Here is a 26,772-nt window from a genome sequence, read left to right as displayed (position 1 = left end):
TACGCACCCCTTACAATATAGGCTTGAGGTCAGGGCTTTGTGATGGCCACTCCAATACCTTGACTTCGTTGTCCTTAAGCCATTTTGCCACAACTTTGGAAGTATGATTGGGGTCATTGTCCATTTGGAAGACCCATTTGTGACAAAGCTTTAACTTCCTAACTGATGTCTTGAGATGTCGCTTCAATATATCCACATACTTTTTCTCCCTCATGATGCCATCTATTTTGTGAAGTGCACCAGTCCTCCTGCAGCAAAGCACCCCTACAACATGATGCTGCCACCCCCGTGCTTCACGGTTGGGATGGTGTTCTTTCGGCTTGCAAGCCTCCCCTTTTTCCTCCAAACATAACAATGGTCATTATGGCCAAACAGTTCTATTTTTGTTTCATCAGACCAGAGGACATTTCTCCAAAAAGTACGATCTTTGTCCCCATGTGCAGTTGCAAACCGTAGTCTGGCTTTTTTATGGCGGTTTTGGAGCAGTGGCTTCTTCCTTGCTGAGCGGCCTTTTCAGGTTATGTCGGTATAGAACTCGTTTTAGTGTGGATATAGATATTTTTGTACCCGTTTCCTCCAGCATCTTCACAAGTTCCTTTGCTGTTATTCTGGGATTGATTTGCACTTTTCGCACCAAAGTACATCTCTAGGAGACAGAACGCGTCTCCTTCCTGAGCGGTATGACGGCTGCGTGGTCCCATGGTGTTTATACATGCGTACTATTGTTTATACAGATGAGCGTGGTACCTTCAGGCATTTGGAAATTGCTCCCAAAGATGAACCAGACATGTGAAGGTCTACAATTTTTTTTCTGAGGTCTTGGCTGATTTCTATTGGTTTTCCCATGTCAAGCGAAGAGGCACTGACTTTGAAGGTAGGCCTTGAAATACATCCACAGGTACACCTCCAATTGACTCATGATGTCAATTAGCCTATAAGAAGCTTCTAAAGCCATGACAAAATTTCAGGAATTTTCCAAGCTGTTTAAAGGCACAGTCAACATGGTATATGTAAACTTCTGACCCACTGGAATTGTGATACTGTGAATTATAAGTGAAATAATCGTCTGTAAACAATCGTTGGAAAAATTACTTGTGTCATGCACAAAGTAGATGTCCTAACCAACTTGCCAAAACTATAGTTTGTTAACAAGAAATTTGTAGAGCGGTTGAAAAAAAAGAGTTTAGATGACCCCAACCTAAGTGTATGTAAACTTCCGACTTCAACTGTATATTTTAAAGATACGCATCAATACTGCCCTCAAGGCACAATAATTACTACTGTACCACTATGTAATACAGTAACCTACACTACCTTTCAAAAGTTTGGGGTCACTTAGAAATGTCCTTGTTTTTGAAATGGGAGGTACTATTTAATGAAGCTGCCAGTTGAGGACTTGTGAGCGGTCTGTTTCTCAAACTAGACACTCTAATGTACTTGTCCTCTAGCTCAGTTGTGCACAGGGGCCTCCCACTCCTCTTTCTATTCTGGTTAGAGACAGTTTGCGCTGTTCTGTGAAGGGAGTAGCACACAGCGTTGAACGATATCTTCAGTTTCTTGGCAATTTCTCGCATGGAATAGCCTTCATTTCTCAGAACAAGAATAGACTGACGAGTTTCAGAAGAAAGTTATTTGTTTCTGGCCATTTTGAGCCTGTAATCGAACCCACAAATGCTGATGCTCCAGATACTCAATTAGTCTAAAGAAGGCCAGTTTTATTGCTTCTTTAAATCAGACACAACAGTTTTCAGCTGTGCTAACATAATTGCAAAGGGGTTTTCTAATGATCAATTGTAGTTTTAAAATGATAAACTTGGATTAACTAACACAACGTGCCACAGGAGTGATGGTTGCTGATAATGGGCCTCTGTACGCCTATGTAGATATTCCCTATAAAATCTGCCGTTTCCAGCTACAATAGTCATTTACAACATTAACAATGTCTACACTGTATTTCTGATCAATTTGATGTTATTTTAAGGGACAAAAAAAATAAGCTTTTCTTTCGAAAACAAGGACATTTCTAAGTGACCCCAATCTTTTGGATGGTAGTGTACATAGTATGCTACTTTCACTTACTTGACACAGATAAAGTTTGTTCCATTAGAAACATTCAAAAGCAAAGAAAACATAACTTTTCAATATTCTATTCAATGTAGATCAGGCAGTTTGAAAGTCTTGAAAATAACCAATCTCAGTCCTCTTTAAAGTGAACTCTAGGGTAAAAAAAAAAAAAAATCTAAAGAACTCAGTTATCTTTGTATTCACATTGCCCTTGCCTTTAAATGAGGACTCAACACTTTGGCAGTTCACTTCCCCTATTTTGTGGTCCGAGTCATCATTGCTTTCACATTGCTGAGAAAGGAACCAAAATCTTTTTTCAACATTCACTCAATGCACTCTGGGTTTTTACAAAGTGCAGGACAAGCCATTCCATCAATGTTATTGGACAGCTAGTCACATCTACTTACTAATATATTTCATTTAGTTAAAAGATGAGACATTAATAATAATAATCAGAAGGTATTAACATGTTCATATTATTGGTAACATAATAAATAGCAGAAGAATAACTGGAGATAAGGCTGTAATTGAAAATTGAACACCCAAGGCTACTACTCTTTTTGGGTCCATAATCAATTCTAGCTCCTATGTTGTGATTCTCACCAAATATGTTGTTGCCTTCTCATACTGTTCAAACCTCACAATGGAATAAACAACTCTCTCTTAGCCTATAGATCACAAATTGCAAACAAATAATCTGAACTAAAAACTCCACACATATTTTGGAATGTCTGTACATCCCTGACAATCGCTAATCAATATCCAAAAACAGCACACATTGTTTTCCACAAACCTGCACATCATCTCTCTTTTGTGGCACCAATGTGAGGGGTTATGTCAGGGGAAATGGTGTTGCAGTGGTCTAGTGTGTGGTGCGTGGTGCGTGAATAATGACAAGCGAACCTGGGGAGTTTGTGTTCACATTGCCCTAAAAAAGGGAATCTCTCGAGATGGTCTCAGTTCGGTTCACTTCGGGGACTCTTTTGAGGGTTCTGAGTTCCTTTGGAGAGTTCACACTGCACAAAAAAATTAAGCGAACCGCACTGAGTTCCCAAAAATTGGCTGAAAGGGACCAAGTGTGAAAACACACTTAGAATGTGTCAATGAAGGCATTTTCAAATTGGCAATGATGACTAAACAGGGTAACAGTAATAAACATGTGGCCCATCAAGAAGAAGACAATACAAATGTCCTTTTTTTTAAACAGAAAAGGGGAACTTTTCACGATGACATAATGCCATATGCACCGCACTGAGAGCTGGTCATCGCTGAATCAAACATTCAAATCCAGCTCTTTTAGTTTGACTCACAATCATGTCTGCAGCAGGAGATAATACCAATACAGATCCAACGTGCACAAGAGACTGAGAACTATGCAGCCTTTATATGAATCTGAGCATACAGCACAGAGCCAGTGAGTAACACAATTTCAGTGCTGTCAACAGAACAGTCTTTGTATGCTCTTGGACTCTCATAACTTCTCATTTGGAATATATTGTTACTGAATCAGTCAAATGTCTCTTGGTCCCTCAGAGTGAGGTCTCCAGGCAGCAGGACCCCCGGCGGACATAATAGCGCCGCACCTCTGTGGTGGAGTCACCACTACCGCAGCCCTCGGGTCGGTGCACAATGAGGACGGGGAAGAAGCGTGCGTCCCGGTAGGTGGGCGGGCTCTCGTTGAGAGCCAGCTGGCTGGAGTAGGAACGGCAACACTGCTCATCCACGCAGCAGCGGTCAGTCAGTGTGCTGCTGCGGCTCCTCCACAGGCCTACGGTGCGCCGAGAGCCGTACATCCGGCACAGTGAGAAGTGTGAGGTGTCCAGGGAGAGGCGGGAGTGAAAGGCATGATGGGAGAAGATGGAGGAACAGCTGGAGCTGGTGGTGGCCCGCCTCTGTCCAACCTCTCCCTGATGCTGGCGGCAGTGCTCACAGTCCTGCACCAGCGTGCTATAGCTCTGGGCTGGGTGGCTGTCTAGCAGGAAGCAGTTAGAGGACCTGGTGTCATCAGCTGTACCAGAATCCGAAGCCCCCATGTTCATCAGCATGGCTTCTGAGTAGCTGGGGATCAACTGGTGGTTGGAGCGGATGTGCCACTCCAGCTCAGTGCTGTCCACGGTATCTACCCGAGGGAGACCACTCCTGATGGGAACCTCCTCCTCTGTTGGAGAGGGGCTGCTGTGGCTGTACTCCAGCCCAAAGAGCTTCTCAACATGGTAGTGCACAAAGGCTGTACGGTACTCTATAAGCACCCTCAGGGGCCAGGACAGCATGAGCAGAGCAGTGAACCAGAACGCCACCTGAGAAGTATACCAGGGCAACCGGTCAGGGTCCACGTAGGCTATCAGGTGCTCTTTAAAGTCCACGTTTTTCAGTTGCATCCCTTCCCGAGCCTCCATATAGTCATCCAAACCCTCAATCTCTGAGAAGAACCTGGCACGTTGGTTGAGGTAATTATTTTCTGGTCCGGCCCCAGCGAAACTGAAGCACTTGGTGAAACGAAGTCTTGTCGCCGGGTGGCTCTCCAGTCCACGTAGATCCCGTGAGACGTCCCGCATACCACAGCGACTGTAGTCAAACTCTCCCTCCCTCACGTTTGTGTTGACCCGCTCGTGGTAGACCTGGGTGGTGGTGTAGGCATCCCCGTTCCGGTAGCGGGTCACCTGTCTGGTCCTCCGAACAAAATGGTAACTTATGGCCTTCCACCAAACACACGGACGAGCCTGTCGCATCCGCAATACCCGCTCATATACGCTATCCACATCAGCCTTACACTGTAGCTCACTGCAAGCCTGGCAGTGCCAACACTCTACCAGGTAGACGACATAGAGCATGAACAGGAAGGCCAGAGGGATGTACACGTAGCCGTCAGAGCAGGGGCTGTCGTGGTAAATCATAGAGCGGCCTCCCATGCCAACCTCTCTGAGTGAGGAAATGGAGGCTGTCAGGGAGGTGACGGATGAGTCGAAGCTGAGCTTTGTGACTCGGGTGAGCTGGCACCAAGCCACAGTGCCAAGGCAGCTGTACATGAGTAGGGAGAGGAGAAGGCAGCGCCAGTGGGACTCTCGACACATACAGGCACTCAGGGACTGCTTCACAGGCCGCTGCTGCAGGGAAAGAGAGAGGAGTGAAAAGGGAGAGAGCGAGAGAAAAGCTTACATACAATACTTTAACTTTAAAAAGATAGTTGTGGATGACAAATGGCTGCATTTAAATAGCTTTTAGCAGAGTTACTAAAAGGAGAACAGTGTTTTGAAGAACTTCCAGAATTCCCTAGGGAATCTCTAATAAAAGTACAACAATTTCTTTATGTTGCTTCTTTCTTGCGATGCCATGTCTGATCAGTTCGTCTATATTTCTGTGTTTAAGGAGAGCTGGATCACAATGTAGGCTATTTGATTTACCTATACAGGTTGAAAGGTTTTAAACGGGTCAGAAAGCAACAGTGTCACATGAATAATAGATCTACTGTACCATATGAAAGAGAATGGTAAAACATGATGAAAAGTGAGTACACACCAATGAGCCTAAAAAAATGCAGTGCTCCAATATTGCTGTCGGCAAAAGGCTAATTAATATAGCAGAGCTGTGACGTGCTGAGCTTTTTGAAACTTCAAGTACAGTAAATGAAGTTGAAGCGATACCATGTACAGTAGCTTGCTTTAATTTCATTTAAGGCTACTTTGTGCAATGGAAACAGCCAGTGGTGGAAAAATTACCCAATTGTCATAAGTACAGATACCTTAATAGAAAGTTATTCAAGTAAAAGTGGAAGTCACCCAGTAAAATACTACTTCAGTAAAAGTCAAAAAGTATTTGCTTCTAAATATACTTAAGTATCAAAAGTATAAATCATTTCAAATTACTCATTTTTGTTTTTAAAATGTACGGATAGCCAGGGGCACACCCCAACACTCAGACATAATTTACAAAAGATGCATTTATGTTTAGCAAATCCACCAGATCAGAGGCAGTGGGGATGACCAGGGATGTTCTCTTGAGAAGCGTGTGAATCAGACAATTTTCCTATCCTGTTAATCATTCAAAATGTAACGAGTACTTTTGGATGTCATGGAAAATGTAGGGAGCAAAAAGTACATTATTTTCTTTAGGAATGTAGTGAAGTAAAAGTTGCCCAAAATATAAATAGTAAATTAAAGTACATATACCCCCAAAAACTACTTAAGTAGTACTTTAAAGTATTTTTTACTTAAGTACTTTACACCACTGGAAACAACTGCAAATAACGTTAGGTACAACTCTAACATTCCACCCAAATCCTTCCTCACCACTATGTTACTGCTAACCTTTCAACCATCTTTGCATGGGTTACAGTAAGTAGGCATGCACCATTTCCATCAGGGCATGCATATCCTCAATCCCCCAGTGACCTCTGCTGCTAAAATGAACATTGACTTTCTCTACTTAACTTGACCACAACAGAATCAAACACACAGGTAATTGGATTACACATTCTTCGTACCCTATACAGTATATCTGCTGAGTGTCAAGTGAAGAGCTCATTGCAGCTACCCCAGTCTGTCCTGGCATCTTCAAAATTGCTCACATTTGCAATTCTGACTGCCAATGAAATGTATCCTCTTCAGCAGAGGCATTGTCCCAGAGGTGCTCTATTTTTTCCCCAGTACAATAAGTATAGTGTCCCAGACCTAAGTCAACTGGACATAAAACATTTCAAATAGGCAGGGTAAACCTACATACTGTATTTCTACTTTGTCTTGTTGTAAGAAGAATAAATGTTGACTGTTTCACCATGTTTTCAGCTAATTCAGGTCTTTTCAGGTGTATAACAGCCGTTCACCCATGAAGATCAACTGACCACATAGTGGAAGTGTCATGGTCTTTTCACCAATAAGAATTAGTGTTGCTTCATGCGAGAAACATTGAATTAACTGATATGTGATAAAGGGAGAGTTCAGTCAGCAATGCTGAGGCTGACAGAAAGGGCCGACTCAGACGGAACATGTAACCAGGCATTGACACAAGTCAAAAGTCAAAAATACCATTGACTTTGGAGCATCCTCATACAGGGCAACACAGCATCATGGGTCAGGACCTCTGGGGAAAAAAACAGCAAATCTCACAATAAAAAAATGTATCACCAAAAAAAAACCTGTCATTTCATGGTCTCTCCTAGAAATTATATTTCACGGTAGGCTGCACACATCCAATTCCCCAGATGGAATTTGTGTAATTATAGCCTGACAGACAGGAGGTAAAACTCCAGCATTCAGAGTACACATCATTAACTACAGGTTACAAAATCCAGCTTCTCAGAATTACTGTATTGTGCCTCGCATATCCATGCTCTGTAAATAAGGTATCTGTTTTTATTTTTAATACATTTTCAAAAATTTCTAAAAACCATTATGGGGTATTGTGTGAGATTGCTGAGGAATTTGTTTTATTTAATTAATTTTCGAATAAGGCTGTAACGTAACAAAAAGTTGTTTAACACTTTTTTGGTTACTACATGATTCCATATGTGTTATTTCATAGTTTTGATGTCTTCACTATTATTCTACAATGTAGAAAATAGTAAAAATAAAGAAAAACTCTGGAATGAGTAGGTGTGTCCAAACTTTTGACTGGTACTGTATATAAATAATCTAATGAAGTTAGAGCTACAAACTTCATTATACAGTGCATTCGGAAATCATTCATACCGCTTCACTTCTTCCATTTTGTTACGTTACAGACTTTTTCTAAAAGGGATTAAATGTAATGTTTTACTTACAGTGAGGGAAAAAAGTATTGATCCCCTGCTGATTTTGTATGTTTGCCCACTGACAAAGAAATGATCAGTCTATAATTTTAATGTTAGGTTTATTTGAACAGTGAGAAACAGAATAACAACAACAAAATCTAGAAAAACGCATGTCAAAAATGTTAAAAATTGATTTGCATTTTTTATTTTATTTTTTATTTTACCGTTATTTTACCAGGTAAGTTGACTGAGAACACATTCTCATTTACAGCAACGACCTGGGGAATAGTTACAGGGGAGAGGAGGGGGATGAATGAGCCAATTGTAAGCTGGGGATGATTAGACAGCCGTGATGGTATAAGTGCCAGATTGGGAATTTAGCCAGGAATTTAGCCAGGACACATTTTAATGAGGGAAATAAGTATTTGACCCCCTCTCAATCAGAAAGATTTCTGGCTCTCAGGTGTCTTTTATACAGGTAACGAGCTGAGATTAGGAGCGCACTCTTTAAGGGAGTGCTCCTAATCTCAGTTTGTTACCTGTATAAAAGACACCTGTCCACAGAAGCAATCAATCAGATTCCAAACTCTCCACCACGGCCAAGACCAAAGAGCTCTCCAAGGATGTCAGGGACAAGATTGTTGACCTACACAAGGCTGGAATGGGCTACAAGACCATCGCCAAGCAGCTTGGTGAGAAGGTGACAACAGTTGGTGCGATTATTCGCAAATGGAAGAAACACAAAAGAACTGTCAATCTCCCTCAGCCTGGGGCTCCATGCAAGATCTCACCTCGTGGAGTTGCAATGATCATGAGAACGGTGAGGAATCAGCCCAGAACTACACGGGAGGATCTTGTCAATGATCTCAAGGCAGCTGGGACCTTAGTCACCAAGAAAACAATTGGTAACACACTACGCCGTGAAGGACTGGAATCCTGCAGCACCCGCAAGGTCCCCTTGCTCAAGAAAGCACATATACATGCCCGTCTGAAGTTTGCCAATGAACATCTGAATGATTCAGAGGACAACTGGATGAAAGTGTTGTGGTCAGATGAGACCAAAATGGAGCTCTTTGGCATCAACTCAACTCGCCGTGTTTGGGGGAGGAGGAAAGCTGCCTATGACCCCAAAAACACCATCCCCACTGTCAAACATGGAGGTGGAAACATTATGCTTTGGGGGTGTTTTTCTGCTAAGGGGACAGGACAACTTCACCGCATCAAAGGGACGATGGACAGGGCCATCTATCGTCAAATCTTGGGTGAGAACCTCCTTCCCTCAGCCAGGGCTGAAAATGGCTTGTGGATGGGTATTCCAGCATGACAATGACCCAAAACACACAGCCAAGGCAACAAAGGAGTGGCTCAAGAAGAAGCACATTAAGGTCCTGGAGTGGCCTAGCCAGTCTCCAGACCTTAATCTCATAGAAAATCTGTGGAGGGAGCTGAAGGTTCGAGTTGCCAAACGTCAGCCTTGAAACCTTAATGACTTGGAGAAGATCTGCAAAGAGGAGTGGGACAAAATCCCTCCTGAGATGTGTGCAACCTCTGTGATTGCCAACAAGGGTTTTGCCACCAAGTACTAAGTCATGTTTTGCAGAGGGGTCAAATACTTATTTCCCTCATTAAAATGCTAATCATTTTATAACATTTTTGACATGGGTTTTTCTGGATTTTTTTGTTGTTATTCTGTCCCTCACTGTTCAAATAAACCTACCATTAAAATTATAGACTGATCATTTCTTTGTAAGTGGGCAAACATACAAAATCAGCAGGGGATCAAATACTTTTTTCCCTCACTGTATCAATCTACACTCAATACCCCATAATGACAAAGCAAAAACAGGTTTTTAGAATTTTCTGCAAATGTATATAAAAAAAACACATTATTTACATACGTATTCAGACCCTTTGCTTTTGAGACTCTAAATCGAGCCTAGGTGCATCCTGTTTACATTGATCATCCTTGAGATGTTTCTACATCTTGATTGTGGTCCACCTGTGGTAAATTCAATTGATTTGACATGATTTGGAAAGGCATACACCTGTCGATATAAGGTCCCACAGTTGACAGTGCAAGCAAAAACCAAGCCTTGAGGTCGAAGGAATTGTCCGTAGAACTCTGAGACGGGATTGTGGCGAGGCACAGATCTGGGGAAGGGTACCAAAATAATTCTGCAACATTGAAGGTCCCCAAGAACACAGTGGCCTCCATCATTCTTAAATGGAAGAAGTTTGGAACCACCAAGACTCTTTCTCGAGTTGGCCACCCAGCCAAACTGAGCAATCAGGGGAGAAGGGCCTTGGTCACCTCCCTGACCCAGAACCTGATGCTCACTCTGACAGAGCTCTAGAGTTTCTCTGTGGAAATGGGAGAACCTTCCAGAAGGGCAACCATCTCTGCAGAACTCCATTTACATTTTAGTCATTTAGCAGACGCTCTTATCCAGAGCGACTTACAGTAGTGAATGCATACATTTCATACATTTCTTTCTCTGTACTGGTCCCCCGTGGGAATCGAACCCACAACCCTGGCTATGCAAACACCATGCTCTACCAACTGAGCCACACGGGACCAATACTCCACCAATCAGGCCTTTATGGTAGAGTGGCCAGCCACTCCTCAGTAAAAGGCACATGCACAACCCGCTTGGAGTTTGCCAAAAGGCACCTAAAGGACTCTCAGACCATGAGAAACAAGATTCTCTGGTCTGATGAAACCAAGATTGAACTCTTTGGCCTCAATGCCAAGCATCACGTCTGGAGGAAACCTGGCACCATCCCTACGGTGAAGCATGGTAATGACATCATCATGCTGTGGGGATGTTTTTCAGTGGCACGGACTGGGAAACTAGTCAGGATTGAGGGAAAAATGAAAGGAGGAAAGTACTGAGAGATCCTTGATGAACACCTGTTCCAGAGCGCTAGAGACCACAGACTGGGGGGTGAAGGTTCACCTTCCAACAGGACAACGACCCTAAGCACACAGCCAGGACAATGCAGGAATGGCTTCGAGACAAGTCTCTGAATGTCCTGAGTGGCCCAGCCAGAGCCCGGACATGAACCTGATCGAACATCTCTGGAAATACCTGAAAATAGCTGTGCAGCGACACTCCCCATCCAACCTGACAGAATTTGAGAGGATCTGCAAAGAAGAATGGGAGAAAATCTGCAAATACAGGTGTGCCAAGCTTGTAGCATCATACCGAAGAAGACTCGAGGCTTTAATCGCTGCCGAAGGTGCTTCAACAAAGTACTGCGTAATGGGTCTGAATACGTATGTAGAAGTGATATTTAAGTTTTTCATTTTTAATACATTTGCAAAAAAATCTAAAAACCTGTTTTTGCTTTGTCATTATAGGGTATTGTGTGTAGATTGAGGGGGAAAAGTAATACATTTTAGAATAAGGCTGTAACGTAACAAAATGTGGAAAAAGTCAAGGGGTATAAATACTTTCCGAATACACTGTACCAGTAGGGGAGCCTGAATACAAATAATCCACTTGGTTAGAGAGAAACTTTAATTGGTTTTTAATAAAGTAGTACAATTTTAAGTGGGTATGTTTGCCTCCCCAGTTTTGTCCCCCCCCCCCCCCCCCATTTTGTTCCATTACTTGATTGAAATAATATACCTAGACTTTAGCTTTTAAGAATCAATTACTAAAAAAACATATAAATGGATTTGAACACAATCTTCAGGGGCCATTTTTTCCCCATAGAGAGGGGCTTGCCCGATATGGGGGAAAACGTCCCCAAAGATTCTGCCCACTTTTTTCCCTTAAGAAGGTGTCTCAGGATAGTCATATCTAAATCTGATCAAACTTCTGTCAGAAAATAGACATTCCCCCCCAAGTTACCCATGAATAGCAACAATCAGTATGATATAGGTCCACAGGTAGGGCCTATTGATTGTGTGCCTTTTCTTATAAGGCTGCGGGCTGCACTTGTTTGCACCAATAAATAAGTTGCCTTTCCACCAAATATATACAGTAGGCTAGAAGGCTATGTATCATATACTTTTAATTCATAAAAAATACATCATTATGCGCATTCTCAGGATGATGCTGTCATTACTATTATGTAATCTACGTTCAACCGCGTACCCTAGCGCTCACCTCCTCCAGTACATCAATGCTGGCCGGTGCATCCTCTCCATCATTGGGGGTGTTGGGCGCTGTGTCTTCCGCAGTGGTATCCGTTTCCAAATCGGGAGAGAACATGCTGCTGTCTGGACATGGCAGAATCAAGTCAAAGCTTCCAGTAGGCTACCCCTTTCTTTTCTGGTCCCCAACAGAGCTTCAGATCATCTGGTCTGGAGCCAAGGCGAATGGGGATCCCGCTTTTAGGAGCTCCAATCTCTTGAACCCGGGGGGCGGGGACGATTTGACCGCAGAGGCTTGCCGATACATTCAAGAGCAGAGAAAAAAATAGATAAGTGAAACACCGAAATGCCGCAGGTTGAAGCGCATGCGTGCGCAATAAACAGATATAAAAAATGAATGACAAAATAGTCGACTGTAGGCTACCTTGCACAGAGAAAGTGATGTCATTCGCTTTTTACAAGCATCATTTTTTTCAACAGCTTCCAACGATGTGCGTGTTCAGCATCAGTTTCCCAATTAAATAAGAAGATGAGACTATTCAATCACCACACTACTTTACATGAAGTAGGCAAGGCTTGGAGCAATTCTAGGCACCAGTTGTCGTCTGCAGCCATAGAAAATAAATGTATGACTTCTAATGTAGCCTACGTTGTGACCTAACAAACTGATTCATCCTCATCATTATTCCTACATTCATCATCATATCCATGAAAGTAGCATATTCCTAATATTTATAATACCCTAGCCTGCTATAGGTACACAACTATCCACATCCGTTGTTATCATATTAACAGTTTTTTATGTTATTTCCCCCCAAAATACCTATCTTGGGTACCCAAGATAGACCACAGCCTGTCGTTTCCAATGTGCGCTAATGACTGGGCAGAACAAGCAAGGATGCTAGATAACTACTGCACTGTCGGAGCTAGGAACACAAGCATTTTGCTCCACCCGCAATAACATCTGCGAAAAATGTGTATGTGACCAATAAAATGAGATGTGATTTTGATTTGAAAGAGGTGGGCAGAGACAAGCACGAGCTAGCGTGATCCTATTGGCGCGTTCTAATATATATTTGCATATTTCCGTTAGGGGGAACGCCAACTTTGAAGTGCGCATGTGCAACAACTCAATTCGCCACTGAATACCTTCTAAAGAACGCAATATTTAAAAACGTTGACAAAGGGAAAAGTTTACAAAACTTAGTCCAACTAACAACTGTTTGTTTTGGAAACAGAACTGTATTGAGATCAAATGTTTCTTCGATGAGAAGATTAGTAGAATGTCGGCCAAAATCCATATTCTCCCACTGTCGACCACTGGGCTTCCTCTCATCACCATATTTGGTAGTGAGTAGAAACGTCAACCGATGCTTCACATTTATACATCCGGTGAAAAATCTGTCTCATTGTTCTAGCTGCGTTATTACTCCATTCTAGTGCATTTGTGGTGGACTTTCTAATTACTTTTATTTTGAAGTCGGATTTGTGGGCGTTACACTTTCACAGGAAGTAAAAACAAAAACTTTCACAGGAAGTAACCGCCCCCTTGTTAGTGGATGAGTTTTGCACTCACGTTGTGTACAGTTTTCTGTGAATTATAACTCAGAGGATATCTTACTGAAGGTGAATTCAACAAATACATTGAAATACATGTCGTTTTTTAAATGTATGGCATTGCAACGGTCCCATATAATAAAGCAGGAAATGCTCCGGCTGTAGCTAACCAGCAAGCTAACGCCAACTAGCTACTTTGGCTAGCTAGCTAAGCACTTTGCGATCATGAACATGGCATGATCACTATTAGCTAGGTTTTCAAGGCACTATCTCTGTTTATTAGCTGCTGGATCAGTGCCTGTAAATTACAATGTTCTTGAACAGCTAGCAAAGCTAGTTAACATTCAAATTGCAGGAGAGGTGTTGACATGATATGGTGTACCATTAGGTGAGAGACGAGGAGAATGTGATTGGTTGAAAGCTTAGTTAAAAGGTTATTTTCTGATGTGGTAATAGTATATTATCACAGCCCTGTACTTAAACAAAGTAATAAATAGCCATACACCGTATTGTGTGATACCTCACTATGTTTACAGATAGTCAAATCCTTCTGTCTAAGATGTTCCTTTATCTGTAAGGGGATGATACGGCGTCCCAAGCCCACTGACTCGGAGGCTGACCTCCTACAAGAGCAGGAGAGGTTTCTTGCCTCGGGGACCCCGTCCACTGTCAATGTGGTCCGACGGCCGGACAAGAGATCAGGAGACTCCGAGGGGGCTCAAGGAGACCAGAGAGATGTGGTCACAATCCAAGGTTCATAGGCTGTGTTTACACAGGCAGCCCATCGCTGAACTTTTTTCCACTAATTGGTCTTTTGACCAATCACATAAGATATTTTTACATCAGATCTTTTTCAGAGTTGGTCTGATTGGTCAACAAAAAAATAACAGAATTGGGCTGTCTCTGTAAACGCAGCCATAGTAACAGTCTATCATACACCTTTTTGTAAGATAGTTGATTGTGTGTAGCGGGGAGGTCAAACACAACTTTAGGTTTTCTGATTGTTAATAATATGATGCTGTGCATCTCTTTTTTTAGATCTTCCAGATGAGCTCCCCACTCTGACTCCTGCACCTTCCAAAAAGTCTCGCCTCAAAGTCGAGCGTGTTCGCTTCGAGGATGAGGACCCAGAGGAGAGGTTGGACAGACATGACACGCACATCAGTGCTGTTCTCTCCAAGATCATTGTGAGTGATACTCTCGCCATCTATCTCCTGCTCAGCAGAGCCACACACAGTTATGTTTGTGTCTCAACAACAACTCCTACACTCTCGCTTCTCTTCCCTTAGGAAAGGGACACTAGCACTACACCAGTGTCCTTACCAGCATTCACAGGCCTTGCTTTTCCTAAAGTATCACACCGGCCTGAGATGGAGAGCATGGTAGGTGATCAATTGCTCAGTTTTGTTATGAGGATCAATTCATTACTACAGAATTTACTTCATACTATATGTGGTACAATTAATCCAGAATGGTGCTTCACAAGTTATGGATACACACACAAACTATTCCTCTAAACTATGTTATGTTTCACTAGGTTCCAGCTGCTGGTGAAAAGAGGAGCATTTTTGCCCGACAGATTGCAGCACAGAGACTAAAAGAGGGAAAGACCCCTTTATACTTTGCACCAGAATCCAGGGGTCAAACATCTGGACCCAAGGTGCTGAACCTCTCTCCAGAGTCCACCATGGAGATGGATCAACCACCCTCTAGACTTGACAGTAAGTACCAGAGTTCCAGTAATTCATTTCATAAAGTTGAAAGGGAAGAATGTATTCCTGGCAGACAATAATTCGTACTTTGATGTCTACTCTGAAGGCCCAACTTGGCTTGCACTGAATGGGATGTCCTGTTTGTTTTTGTACTGTCCCACTTGCAAGACAAGCCAGCCAATACTAAACTGTTCAGTTGGGAAAACTTGCTCATGTCTCTCTTTTTCTCCCAGGATTCAGTGCAATGGCTGGCCCCAGGCTGGTGTCTGGCCAGGGGCTTGGTGGGTCAGACAGTACAGTAGAAACACTGAAGATCCATCAGGAGAACCAGGGCAAACTACAGGCCATGTCTAAGGGCGAAATCCTGGAGGAGCAGAAAAGGCTGCTGGGTCAGCTAGGTAGGCACATGTTGCTATTTGAGGATTGTGTGCTCTGTTTGGTAAGGCTATGATGTGAGCCTTTTAAACCTTCAATCATATTGTGTACCTCTCAGATCCCAGACTTGTTGACTTTGTGAGGTCTCGTAAGGCACAGGGAGCCCTAGCCTCTGCCCCACAGCCTTCCAACTCCCAGGATGAGAGACGCAGGGAACAGCGTCTACAAGAAACCGTTATGATAGGCGCCAAGAAGCCAGAGCAGAATCCTCTGGAGGTAGAGATGGAGAGAGAGGAAGATGAGGAAGAACCAACCCCCCAACCGCCAATGAAAGGTAGAAGACATTTTAGAAATGTGCTGTAACTCCATTACGAATTAGCGAGAGAGCCTGACTCTGCACTGTCAGTCCTAGCACACCTGGATGTCTGCCAACTGTTTCCCCTCTCCTTTCAACTAATTGCACAAGTCATTTCGTATTGCAGAGAAAAGACGCCTTCGAGCTCCGTGACTAGAATACCAGGGCTGAAAACTGATTTAAATCTGCCTGATTAGAAGGAAGCCGGCCAAATTCAGATTCACTTTGTGTAATGGAGATCATGGGGGAAAGCCCAATACATACTGTACATAGAGGAAGAATGATTGTCCGTTTCTGGACCACAGTGTGTGCCTACAGTATTTTGGATTGTTTTCAGACCGCAATGCCAGCATTACAAGCTTTTATTATCCATTACACTGATAGGAGAGAAATGTACTACTGAGGTGCTAGAGTAACTCTAGATGCATTCGAGTTACCCCAAAACATGGATTAGATTCAGATCTAGATCATTTTGGATATTTAGCCCATGACGTGCTTTACAAAATAGTGCTAAATATCGTAGTAATGATGCATTACCACCATGTATCTCTCCAGAGGAGGACCTGCCAGTCAAGCCTCAGAAGGAGTGGGTGCACATGGACAAGCTGGAGCCAGAGAAACTGGAATGGATCAGGGACCTGCCTGCCCCCAGACGGAAAGGAACCAAGCAGGTGCTAACTACTGTTTACACGGAAGACTTTGTCAAGAGATGCGAGGAGCTTGTGTGTGTGTGTGTCTCATCTAGTGACTATCACTGTGTCTCTGTGCTGACAGGCCATGCAGGCTCGCTTTGACTTTGCCGGAACCCTGATCCCGCCTACAGAGGACCTGCCCACCCACCTTGGTCTTCACCACCACGGAGAGGAGCCTGAGGTCAGCATAGTGCACTAACATACACATCTCCTGGTAGTTTTTCCAGAGAATATGCCTGTTGATGTCTTCTCTCTGTCTCCCTCAGCTGGCTGGTTACTCCCTGCAGGAGCTCTTCCTTCTCTCTCGTAGTCAGGTGATCCAGCAGCGGAGCCTGGCCCTCAACACTCTGGCCCACATCCTCACCAAGGTACTGCCTGTCAATCAGTTCGATCACATCAAAAGACAGTTGAATCTGCTTTAACATTGGAGATCGGTGTTCCTGTAGGCGCGGGCTGGCGAGTTTGCAGCCGCTCTCAGGGGCAGTGTGGTGTCCACTCTGCTGGATGCTGGCCTTCTCTTCCTGCTGCGCTTCTCACTGGACGATAATGTGGAGGGAGTGATGTCCGCCGCCGTGCACGCACTCCGAGCCCTCCTGGTGTCCTCAGACGACGAAGTAAGAGACCTTGCGTACAGTGTACTTTGTATCATCACCACTAGAGTGTACCATGGTAAAACATTTTTTTAAATCTTTGTCCCTGTCTTGTTTCAGGATTGTCTGGACAGCACTCTCTCATGGTTCCATGGGCTGGCCTCTTTTCCTCTACTGCCCACTGCTCAGGAAGAGGAGGATGAGGAAGACGAGGGGCTGCCCGAGGTCATGAGAGAGACGGCTCAAGAGAAGGAAGAGAAGAAGACTGATCATGACGTGGCCAGGAAGGATGTCGTTAAGGTGACTAGAGAGCAGACTGATTAATCATCCCAACACTCCTTTATCTTTCCACTATCGCTTGCTCTGTGCACCTCAATGTCTCTCCACCCTGTGGAGTAGTGCTAGGGATAAATGCATTGTGTCAAGCTGTCGGCTGTGTTGGTTCTCTGTCTCAGGGTTTACTGAGGATGAAGTTGCTTCCTAGGCTCCGCTACATCCTCGAGGTGATCCGCCCGTCACCCAGGGTGGTCCAGGACGTGCTGGGAGTCCTGATCCGAATCGCCAGACACTCCTCCTCTGCAGCCACTCAGGTAACATCAACTATACTGCCCACAATTCCCTCTGGCATATCTCTGCCGCTCTCTGGTTTTATAAGCTATAAGCCTCTTGACATGAGTTAACATTTGTAGTATGACTACTATCTGGACTGTCACTGCAGGTCTTGGACTGCCCTCGTCTGATGGAGACTGTTATGTTAGAGTTCCTGCCCTGCTCCTGGACAGTGCCCGCCTCACCCACGCCCCAGTCTGCATACGGACTGCCCGTGGCCAATGCCATGAAGCTGCTACGCGTCCTGGCCACCACTGGCAGGCACGCCTGTGCCAGGCTGGTAAGTTTGGAGAGAGTTTTCAAACCCAACTGCCAGCTTACCTCATGTAGTAATGCTACACTTAGCCTTCTGTTGGGTAACTTCAATATGATGGAGTGATGCATAAGTGTTTTATGATCTTGATGTGATATATGATCTTGTCTAATAGACTAGCAGAATGAAGTCACCCTGACTGTGTTCCCCAGCTGAACTCTCTAGGTGCGCGGGAGCGTCTGTCTCGTCTGCTTGCCCCAGAGCCCAGCGAGCTGCTGCTGGAGCCAGAGGAGGCCTTGAGGGTCAGCACTGAGGCCTACCGGCTGTGGGCCGTTGCAGCCAGCTACGGACAGGCCTGTAACCTGTACACGTGAGTCACTGGTCTTCAAGCGTCACCTATACTGAGTGTACAAAACATTAGGAACACCTTCCCAATATTGAGTTGCACCCCCTCAGAACAGCCTCAATTCGTCAGGGCATGAACTCAGAGTGTCGAAAGCGTTTCACAGGGATGCTGGCCAAAGTTTACTTCAATGCTTCCCACAGTTGTGTCAAGTTGACTGGTTGTCCTTTTGAGTGGTGGACCATTCTTGATACACACAGGAAACTGTTGGAACGTGAAAAAAACAGCAGCGTTGCAGTTCTTGACACACACCGGTGCGCCTGGCACCTACTACCATACCCTGTTCAAACGTACTGACACATTTTGTCTTGCCTATTCACCCTCTGAATGGCACACACACACAATCCATGTCTCAAGGCTTAAACATCTTTCTTTGACCTGTCTCCTCCCCTTCATCTACACTAATGGAAGTGGATTTAACAAGTGACATCGATAAAGGTTCATAGCTTTCACCTGGTCAGTCTATGTCATGGAAAGAGTAAGTGTTCCTAATGTTTTGTACACTCAGTGTCTATCTCTAGGCTCCTGGGTGATGGTGGGGCTGTAATAAGCCATCTGGACACCCTGTGTTAAATAAAATAGTATTCCTCCTAATTTCATGTTCAAAGGTATTGCTTAATACCACAGACAACCTAGATCAGATGGGTATAAATCGCTTGGTGTTAGATTATACACGGCAGGAAAAGCTGCGTCAAAAACAAGTCTGTCCCTCAGGGTGAATAGTACAGCAGAACATCTTCTTCCCTCTACCATTACCAGGGACCTGTACCCCATCCTGGTGAGAGTGTTGCAGTCTGCCCACCGGCCCTGGCGCCCCTCAGACCCCCTGTTGCCCCTGGAGCTCCACAGGCTCCAGGCCCTCCTCACTCTGCTCACACAAGTCACACACACCGCTGGCTGCCATCAGGAGCTGCAGGCTGGCCTGGTCAGGTAACACACACTCTGGATCTCTACTACTGACTACGTTCACTCCTGCAGCTTTGTCGTGTTTCATGTGACTCCATAATGTGCTGCTTTGTGTTGATAGCCATTGGATTCAACAGTGCCAAACCTCTACTTTCACTACAGTTCCCAGGGGGCCGAGTGTCCTCCCCCGCCCCTGGTGACGTGGGGTCATGTGACAGGTCTGCAGCCCACAATGCTGGGGCTGCTGAAGGGCTGTGTGAGAACCCTAGGGGAACCAGTCCAGAGGGAGAGCACCCTGAGACTGGTGCCGGCCTACCTTGTCTACATGGGGGCCTTCTACTTCCAGCTCTCCATCCAGGTGACTGTATAAAAACTATAGCAGTACTCAACAAGGGAATTAAAAGATCAGACCAGAATTGTATCTAAATAGTCCTAACTGCCTGCCCTCGTCGTCCTTCATCAGTACAGATTGGAAATAGGCTTCCACTACAGTGCTGTGATAAAATATTTGCCCCCTTTCTGATGTTCTGTTTTCAGATCTTCAACCAAAACCTAATATTAAAGGGAACCTGAGTGAACAAATAACACAATTTGATACTTATTTAATTTATTTAATAAACAAAGTTTTGCAATACCCAATTCCCCTTGTGAGAAAGTAATTGTCCCCTTACACTCAATAACCGGTTGTCCCACCTTGAGCTGCAATTACTGCAACCAAACGCTTCCTGTAGTTGTCTATCAGTCTCTCACATCGCTGTGGAGGAATTTTGTCCATCTCTTCCATGCAGAACTGCTTTAACTTGGAAACATTTGTAGGCTTTCAAGCATGAACTGCTCGTTTCAGGTCCTGCCACATCTCAATCGGATTTAGGTCTGGACTTTGACTAGGCCATTCAAAAACGTGAAATGTCTTGCTTTTCAGCCATTCTGATATAGACATGCTTGTTTGTTTTAGATTATTGTCTTGCTGCATGACCCAGCTGTGCTTCAGCACACGGATGGATGGCCTGACATTCCCCTTTTAAAATTCTCTGATACAGAAAGGTGCATTTTGGCAAACTTAAGTCTACTTTTTGGACGACGTGGGTCCCGTTGTCTGTCGAAAACCAAACACTGTATTCCACAGTAAGAACCTCATACCAACGGTCAAAAATACTTTGCTGCCTCAGGACTTGGACGACTTGCCATCATTAAAGAAACTGCTATGTATCAGGGAATGTCAGCCCGTCCATCCATGAGCTGAAGCGAAGCTGGGTCACGCAGCAAGACAATGATCCAAAACACACAAGCAAGTCTACAGCAAAAATAGAGAAAATCATTGGCAAAATCATTTCTTTTACTCATCTTCACTAATCTGGTGTGCCAACCCTTTCAGAGCTCGTTCAATCCAGTGGAGTGTCTGCAGGAGCTGGAGATGCTGACCTCAGAGGTTCTTCTCCCTCTGCTGTCCCATGAGGCTGTTCACAGCCTGATTAACAACCTCAAGTGAGTCCCATCTACTTAGAAGCATGGAGCTACATCTATGGTGATTTACTCCCTTACTGCAGAGCTTAATGGATGGGATGTTGCTCTTTCTGTGTGGTTGGGCTTTTTCTGTCTAGCCCCTGATCCAGTGCTGTAGGATGATACTCTGGGAGTGTATAGTCTCTCTGTTGTGATCTATCTGTGTTGTGTTCCCAGGTGTAGTTCGGCAGTGTGTAACCCTCAGTCCTGCTGCCCCGGCCCTGAGACCATCCCCAGTCTGCCTGGTCTGCACTGCGCCGGGTGGACGTCTGCTGGGGGTGTGCCTGGACCCAACTCCCCCTTCCCCCTCATTACCTCCCTGTGCTACCTCCTGGACACCCTCACCAGCATCCACAGAGGCCTGGTCCGCAAAGTACGTCCTTATGAAGCTGTAGTTACTCTCTAAATGTGACTTTTATCTGTCCGGTGTGAACCACAAGTGTTGGTGTGGTTCTGCGTGGAACGGAATGAATATCTGCCACCATCTAGTGGTAGATTTTGAGATGTGTAACAAACAATTCACATTCATGTCTTTGTCTTCATACCTTACAGTGGGCTAGTGGGCCTAGGACTAATCTCTCTCCTATGTTCTCTCTCTCGGTTCAGTTCAGGTCCCTCCTACTCATTGAGGCTGTGCTAGGATACCTGCGTGGCTGTGCCCAAGCCAAGCCCACCCTGTCTCACTGGGTCCTGCGTCATGAACACCACCTGCTCTACCTGCTGCTGAGGCTGGCCTGTAGACTGGTAGTGTATAGAGCCCAACTTCCATCACTCAGTCTTAGGCTAGTCTGGGTACCAGTCTGTTTAGCTATCATTCCACTCCTGCCATGCTAAACATCACTTTTGGCATTTGACCCGGACTACAAGGAGTGGAATGTTAGCCAAACAGACTGGTACCCATATAGTCATTCAGAGTCATGCTGTTTATCATCGCCCAGTAGGCTCATCTTGTGTTGTCATTGAGTCACTTTGTATCTCAGACCAGTGATTCTGTTAAGAGGTGCATATGTACATGTTTATGCATCTGATGTCTCCGTTGGTTGTCACTTGACAAGTTCCTCCGTTAAATATTTCAGATACAGATAGTTTGCCATGATCATCTTTGTGTGATTTGGACATTTTGGATGAGTTACCGTTTTGTACTCGATGCTTCCAGGTTCCAACTGACCCAGAGGTGGCCAAGCATGCTGCCCTGTTTCACCACGTGTCTCTGGTAATGCTTCCCTGGCTATTACCTGGCAGTGAATACCTGGCCCATGAACTCATGGCCACCATGGTCTTCAACAAAGACTTCATACCGTGAGTCTTTTAGTTATACTGTCTCCATTATTCAATATGTCATAGGTTTCGAAGACATTAGACTAGAGGTAGAAGTCTTCCTAGAGGCAATGAAGCTTCTTTTATAATTCCTTTTTTCAAGCAATATCACATTTCATACAGACATGATATACTCTTAAAGGGAGTGCTCCTAATCTCAGCTTGTTACCTGTATAAAAGACACCTGTCCACAGAAGCAATCAATCAATCATATTCCAAACTCTCCACCATGGCCAAGACCAAAGAGCTCTCCAAGGATGTCAGGGACAAGATTGTAGACCTACACAAGGCTGGAATGGGCTACAAGACCATCGCCAAGTAGCTTGGTGAGAAGGTGACAACAGTTGGTGCGATTATTCGCAAATGGAAGAAACACTAAAGAACTGTCAATCTCCCTCGGCCTGGGGCTCCATGCATGATCTCACCTCGTGGAGTTGCAATGATCATGAGAACGGTGAGGAATCAGCCCAGAACTACACGGGAGGATCCTGTCAATGATCTCAAGGCAGCTGGGACCTTAGTCACCAAGAAAACAATTGGTAACACACTACGCCGTGAAGGACTGAAATTCTGCAGCGCCCGCAAGGTCCCCCTGCTCAAGAAAGCACATATACATGCCCATCTGAAGTTTGCCAATGAACATCTGAATGATTCAGAGGACAACTGGATGAAAGTGTTGTGGTCAGATGAGACCAAAATGGAGCTCTTTGGCATCAACTCAACTCGCCGTGTTTGGAGGAGGAGGAATGCTGCCTATGACCCCAAGAACACCATCCCCACCGTCAAACATGGAGGTGGAAACATTATGCTTTGGGGGTGTTTTTCTGCTAAGGGGACAGGACAACTTCACCGCATCAAAGGGACAATGGACGGGGCCATGTACCGTCAAATCTTGGGTGAGAACCTCCTTCCCTCAGCCAGGGCATTGAAAATGGGTCGTGGATGGGTATTCCAGCATGACAATGACCCAAAACACACGGCCAAGGCAACAAAGGAGTGGCTCAAGAAGAAGCACATTAAGGTCCTGGAGTGGCCTAGCCAGTCTCCAGACCTTAATCCCATAGAAAATCTGTGGAGGGAGCTGAAGGTTCGAGTTGCCAAACGTCAGCCTCAACCTTAATGACTTGGAGAAGATCTGCAAAGAGGAGTGGGACAAAATCCCCCCTGAGATGTGTGCAAACCTGGTGGCCAACTACAAGAAACTTCTGACCTCTGTGATTGCCAACAAGGGTTTTGCCACCAAGTACTAAGTCATGTTTTGCAGAGGGGTCAAATACTTATTTCCCTCATTAAAATGCAAATCAATTTATAACATTTTTGACATTGGTTTTTCTCGATTTTTTTTTGTTATTCTGTCTCTCACTGTTCAAATAAACCTACCATTAACATTATAGACTGATCATTTCTTTGTCAGTGGGCAAACGTACAAAATCAGCAGGGGATCAAATACTTTTTTCCCTCACTGTACATACATGGTGGTCTCTCCTCACAGCAGCATTGCCAACCCAAAAGGAGTTCTCCTCCAATTAAGTTTCATAAAACAGAACTTTAACTCTGGAATTCCAATGTAGTGAAATATTTGTTGTGTTGAGGTGCAGGGCCAGAAGATACATTGTTGTTGAAAGAGGAGATGTACTTCAGCCAGGGTGGTTTGCGTTGCATTAACGTATGCCCAAATTTGAAATGTTGGCACAACACAGGAAGAAAAAAAAAACTTGTTGATTCATTGCAAATGTATGTAGTTTATGGCAGTGGTGGGCTGCCCGTGGGCATTGTGCACCATATGCAAAAGAGTGGTTTATGTTTACACAGCATCTGGTCTGCTAAGCGTACCATTTTCTTCTTCTTTAAACAAATTCTGACATTCTGTTTTTGTTTTTACATTTCCATTGTCTGGATCTAATTTGTTTTAGAAATAAATGTGAAGCAGGTTTTCAAAAGGTCATGGCTAAGGGCTTTGATCTCAAGTCCACATAAAGTGCACCGTTTTTTTCCCTCAGGATGGGACTTTTCTGCGTTATGTACAGACCTGGGTTCACCCAGCTCAAGTATATGATAGAAAATAAATATACTTACTAAATAAATATACCTACTATTGAACCCAGTTCTGCTATGTGGGCTATTTAGAACACATGGTATCTCTCTTTTGTGTTTTGTCGGTGTTGTTGAGTGAGAGGACTATGCCTATAAATCCTTTCCAACAGGATATTAAGCTATGTCATGCTAAGCCATCTCGCATTATATCGAGGTTGCACCAAATAGTAGCCTCCGGAGCTAACTCCTGACCTTTTCACTTTAAGTTAGATCACTGCTCTATAGCTGGTATTCCTCTGATGCCACTGCCAACCTGCCTCATTAGTCTTCTTGTAAAGGCCCTATTGTATTTGAACTCAGTGCTGTATAGCTCAACTATTCCATTCTCCCTGTCTTCCAGAGAGGGTCAGATTGGAGGGCCCGAGGCTGCAGAGATGTCTGAGCTGCAGCTCCAGGAGCGCTCCTCCCCTCCCCTCCAGACCCTGGGTCCTCTGCTGAGGGAAGCCTGTGTCCAGCTGCCCTCTGTCCGGGGCTGTTACCTCTCCCACCTGGCCCACATGGAGCCCTCTGTCCTCTCCTCCAGGGACTTCCACCTGGGCCGAACGCCCTGGCTCAACACCCAGCTGCTCCCAGAACTTTCTGGACCCTCCCTCCCCTCCGATTGGCCCTTCCTGCCACTCGTCAGCCTGTACGAGCGGGCGGGTGCACCGGACGGAGGAGGCCTGCAGGTGGAGTCGCTCCCTGCGGGGGCAGTGCAGTCGGTCACACACTGCCTGCAGTGGCTGCTGCTGCTGGAGGTCTGGAGGGAGGATGCCCTCAGGGTGGTGCTGCCTGTAGCCAAGCTGGCCCGTCTGGCTTGTATCTTCCTGTGCTCCAGTGATCTTTTCATGGAGAGGCCTGTCCAGAGGCTGACCTGGGCTCTCTTCAGGCTGCTCACCAGGCCCTCTCAGCTGGAGGCTCTGGACCTCAACTCCCCTCCTACAGGCCTGGCCTCCTTCAATGACCTCTATTCTGCCCTGGTGGGACAATTTGAGGCGGTGTCATTTGGGGACCCCCTGTTTGGCTGCGTCATCCTCCTGCCTCTGCAGAGGCGCTTCAGTGTCACCATGAGGCTGACTCTGTTTGGGGAGCACGTGGGCCTGCTGCGCTCCCTAGGGGTAACACTGGAACAGGTGAGAGGGAGGCTGGTTAACACACTGGATTGAATGTTGTGGTAGAGAGCACAGGGTACATTATTGTGTAGACAGCCAGTAGATGGAGGTCTTGGGACTTTTATCACTTGCTGCAACATTGTGCCATTTGACAATGTGTCTAAAACATGAGACATAAAGAGAGGCTAAATGAGCCCCTCTCTCTGTGTTCCTCCTAGCTGGCCATCCCTATGGAGAGGTTCACGTCACCCCCGGAGGACTCTCTCCCTCTGCTCCGCCTCTACTTCCGGGCACTAGTGACAGGGACACTGAGGCTGTGCTGGTGTCCTGTGCTCTACGTGGTGGCTCTGTCCCACCTTAACACCTTCATCTTTTCCCAGGACGCAGCGTCACAGGTACAGAGCACGTCACAGGCCCAGGGTGTGGATCAGTGTTGTTGAGCGACACGGATGACAACTGGGTGGCTTTGCAGTTCATAGAAAGGTCCCACTGCTCTTCGGGGTTATGCAATTTCAGGGTGATTTGGAATGGATCTGTACTTTGAATAGGAACACTTTTGTAGTCTTCTTTTGTGCGCCCCTCTGAAAGGCTTTTGTCTCCCCCTCTCCAGCAGGTGGAAACAGCCCGTCGCAGCCTCCTGAGGAAGACTCACTACCTGACTGATGAGGTACACACTTACTCACCTTCCCCCGGGGTCTTCCATCTCTCCACTGCTCCTGACTCCTTCCCCACAGCCTTCTTATCCTCCTGCCATTCCTCCTCTCCCCTAACATCTGTCCTATCCTGTCTAGGTGTTGAGGAGCCACCTGCTGCTGTTTAGGCTGCCCCAGAAAGACGCTGAGCTGGGCTTCAACACTTACGACCAGCTGCCTCCCATCCGGCAACGCAGGCTGGAGAGTGTTCTGGGCACCCAGGGGATGAGCGATAGCAAGGGGGAATGAGGACAGAGAGGAAGGGGGGGACAGATCGTGGCTCTCATTTGGAGCGCCGTGGTCATGCCAAGGGTACCAGGTCCAAGAGGGCTTTACTGGAAACAGTGCGTAAGGATAAAGAGAATGCTGTAAAGGTGCCTGGAATTGTCTGTCAAAACTGCGACTGTATTTTGAATAAAGATGTTTTTGTGTATGTATATGTAACTTCAGCACTGTTGGATTAGTTCATTTGTCTTTTATTACATTTAAGTCATTTAGCAGACGCGACTTACAGGAGCAATTCGAGTTAAGCGCTTTGGTCAAGGGCACATCGGCAGATTTTTCACCTAGTTGGCTCGGGGATTTGAACCAGTGACCCCAACGCTCTCAACCGCTAGGCTACCTGCGGCATAGCTTTGGGAAGCAACATCGGGAGTCTGTGTATTGGTTGGACTCCCTGAGTTGTGAATCTTTCTGGTGGGCCGTGACCGAGAATAACCCTACCACAATATA

The 26,772-nt window shown here is 45.3% G+C and overlaps 2 protein-coding genes across 4 annotated transcripts; one reads left to right on the top strand and one right to left on the bottom strand.

Annotated features, from left to right (window-relative positions):
* Positions 1-1,953: 1,953 nt before the first annotated feature.
* Positions 1,954-12,489, bottom strand: LOC115162501 (transmembrane protein 151B). 3 transcript variants are annotated; one of them, XM_029713853.1, is made up of 2 exons: positions 11,893-12,489; positions 1,954-5,168 (listed from the first exon to the last, which is right to left on the bottom strand). In XM_029713853.1, exons 1-2 carry the CDS (start codon positions 12,007-12,009, stop codon positions 3,594-3,596), a joined length of 1,692 nt encoding a protein of 563 aa, XP_029569713.1. In that variant the 5' UTR covers positions 12,010-12,489; the 3' UTR covers positions 1,954-3,593. The 3 variants fall into 3 exon arrangements, with proteins under 3 accessions (XP_029569713.1, XP_029569714.1, XP_029569715.1); XM_029713854.1 differs by having other exon boundaries at positions 11,905-12,489; XM_029713855.1 differs by lacking the exon at positions 11,893-12,489 and adding an exon at positions 7,086-7,142.
* Positions 12,490-13,414: 925 nt separating this feature from the next.
* On the top strand, positions 13,415-26,489 carry rpap1 (RNA polymerase II associated protein 1). The gene is made up of 25 exons (XM_029713852.1): positions 13,415-13,517; positions 14,027-14,201; positions 14,487-14,635; positions 14,738-14,830; positions 14,986-15,169; positions 15,394-15,558; positions 15,654-15,869; positions 16,446-16,561; positions 16,665-16,763; positions 16,849-16,950; positions 17,029-17,196; positions 17,293-17,472; positions 17,628-17,762; positions 17,891-18,061; positions 18,247-18,404; positions 19,197-19,367; positions 19,506-19,701; positions 20,719-20,828; positions 21,024-21,219; positions 21,453-21,590; positions 22,003-22,145; positions 24,598-25,369; positions 25,567-25,743; positions 25,959-26,015; positions 26,140-26,489. The coding sequence occupies exons 2-25, from the start codon at positions 14,030-14,032 to the stop codon at positions 26,287-26,289; spliced, it is 4,218 nt and encodes a 1,405-aa protein (XP_029569712.1). The 5' UTR covers positions 13,415-13,517; positions 14,027-14,029; the 3' UTR covers positions 26,290-26,489.
* Positions 26,490-26,772: the final 283 nt, after the last annotated feature.

This window comes from Salmo trutta, chromosome 25, assembly GCF_901001165.1.
Source record: "Salmo trutta chromosome 25, fSalTru1.1, whole genome shotgun sequence".
NCBI lineage: Eukaryota > Metazoa > Chordata > Actinopteri > Salmoniformes > Salmonidae > Salmo > Salmo trutta.
Note: the sequence above shows the minus strand (reverse complement) of the source record. Positions and strands in the feature narration are given on the sequence as shown.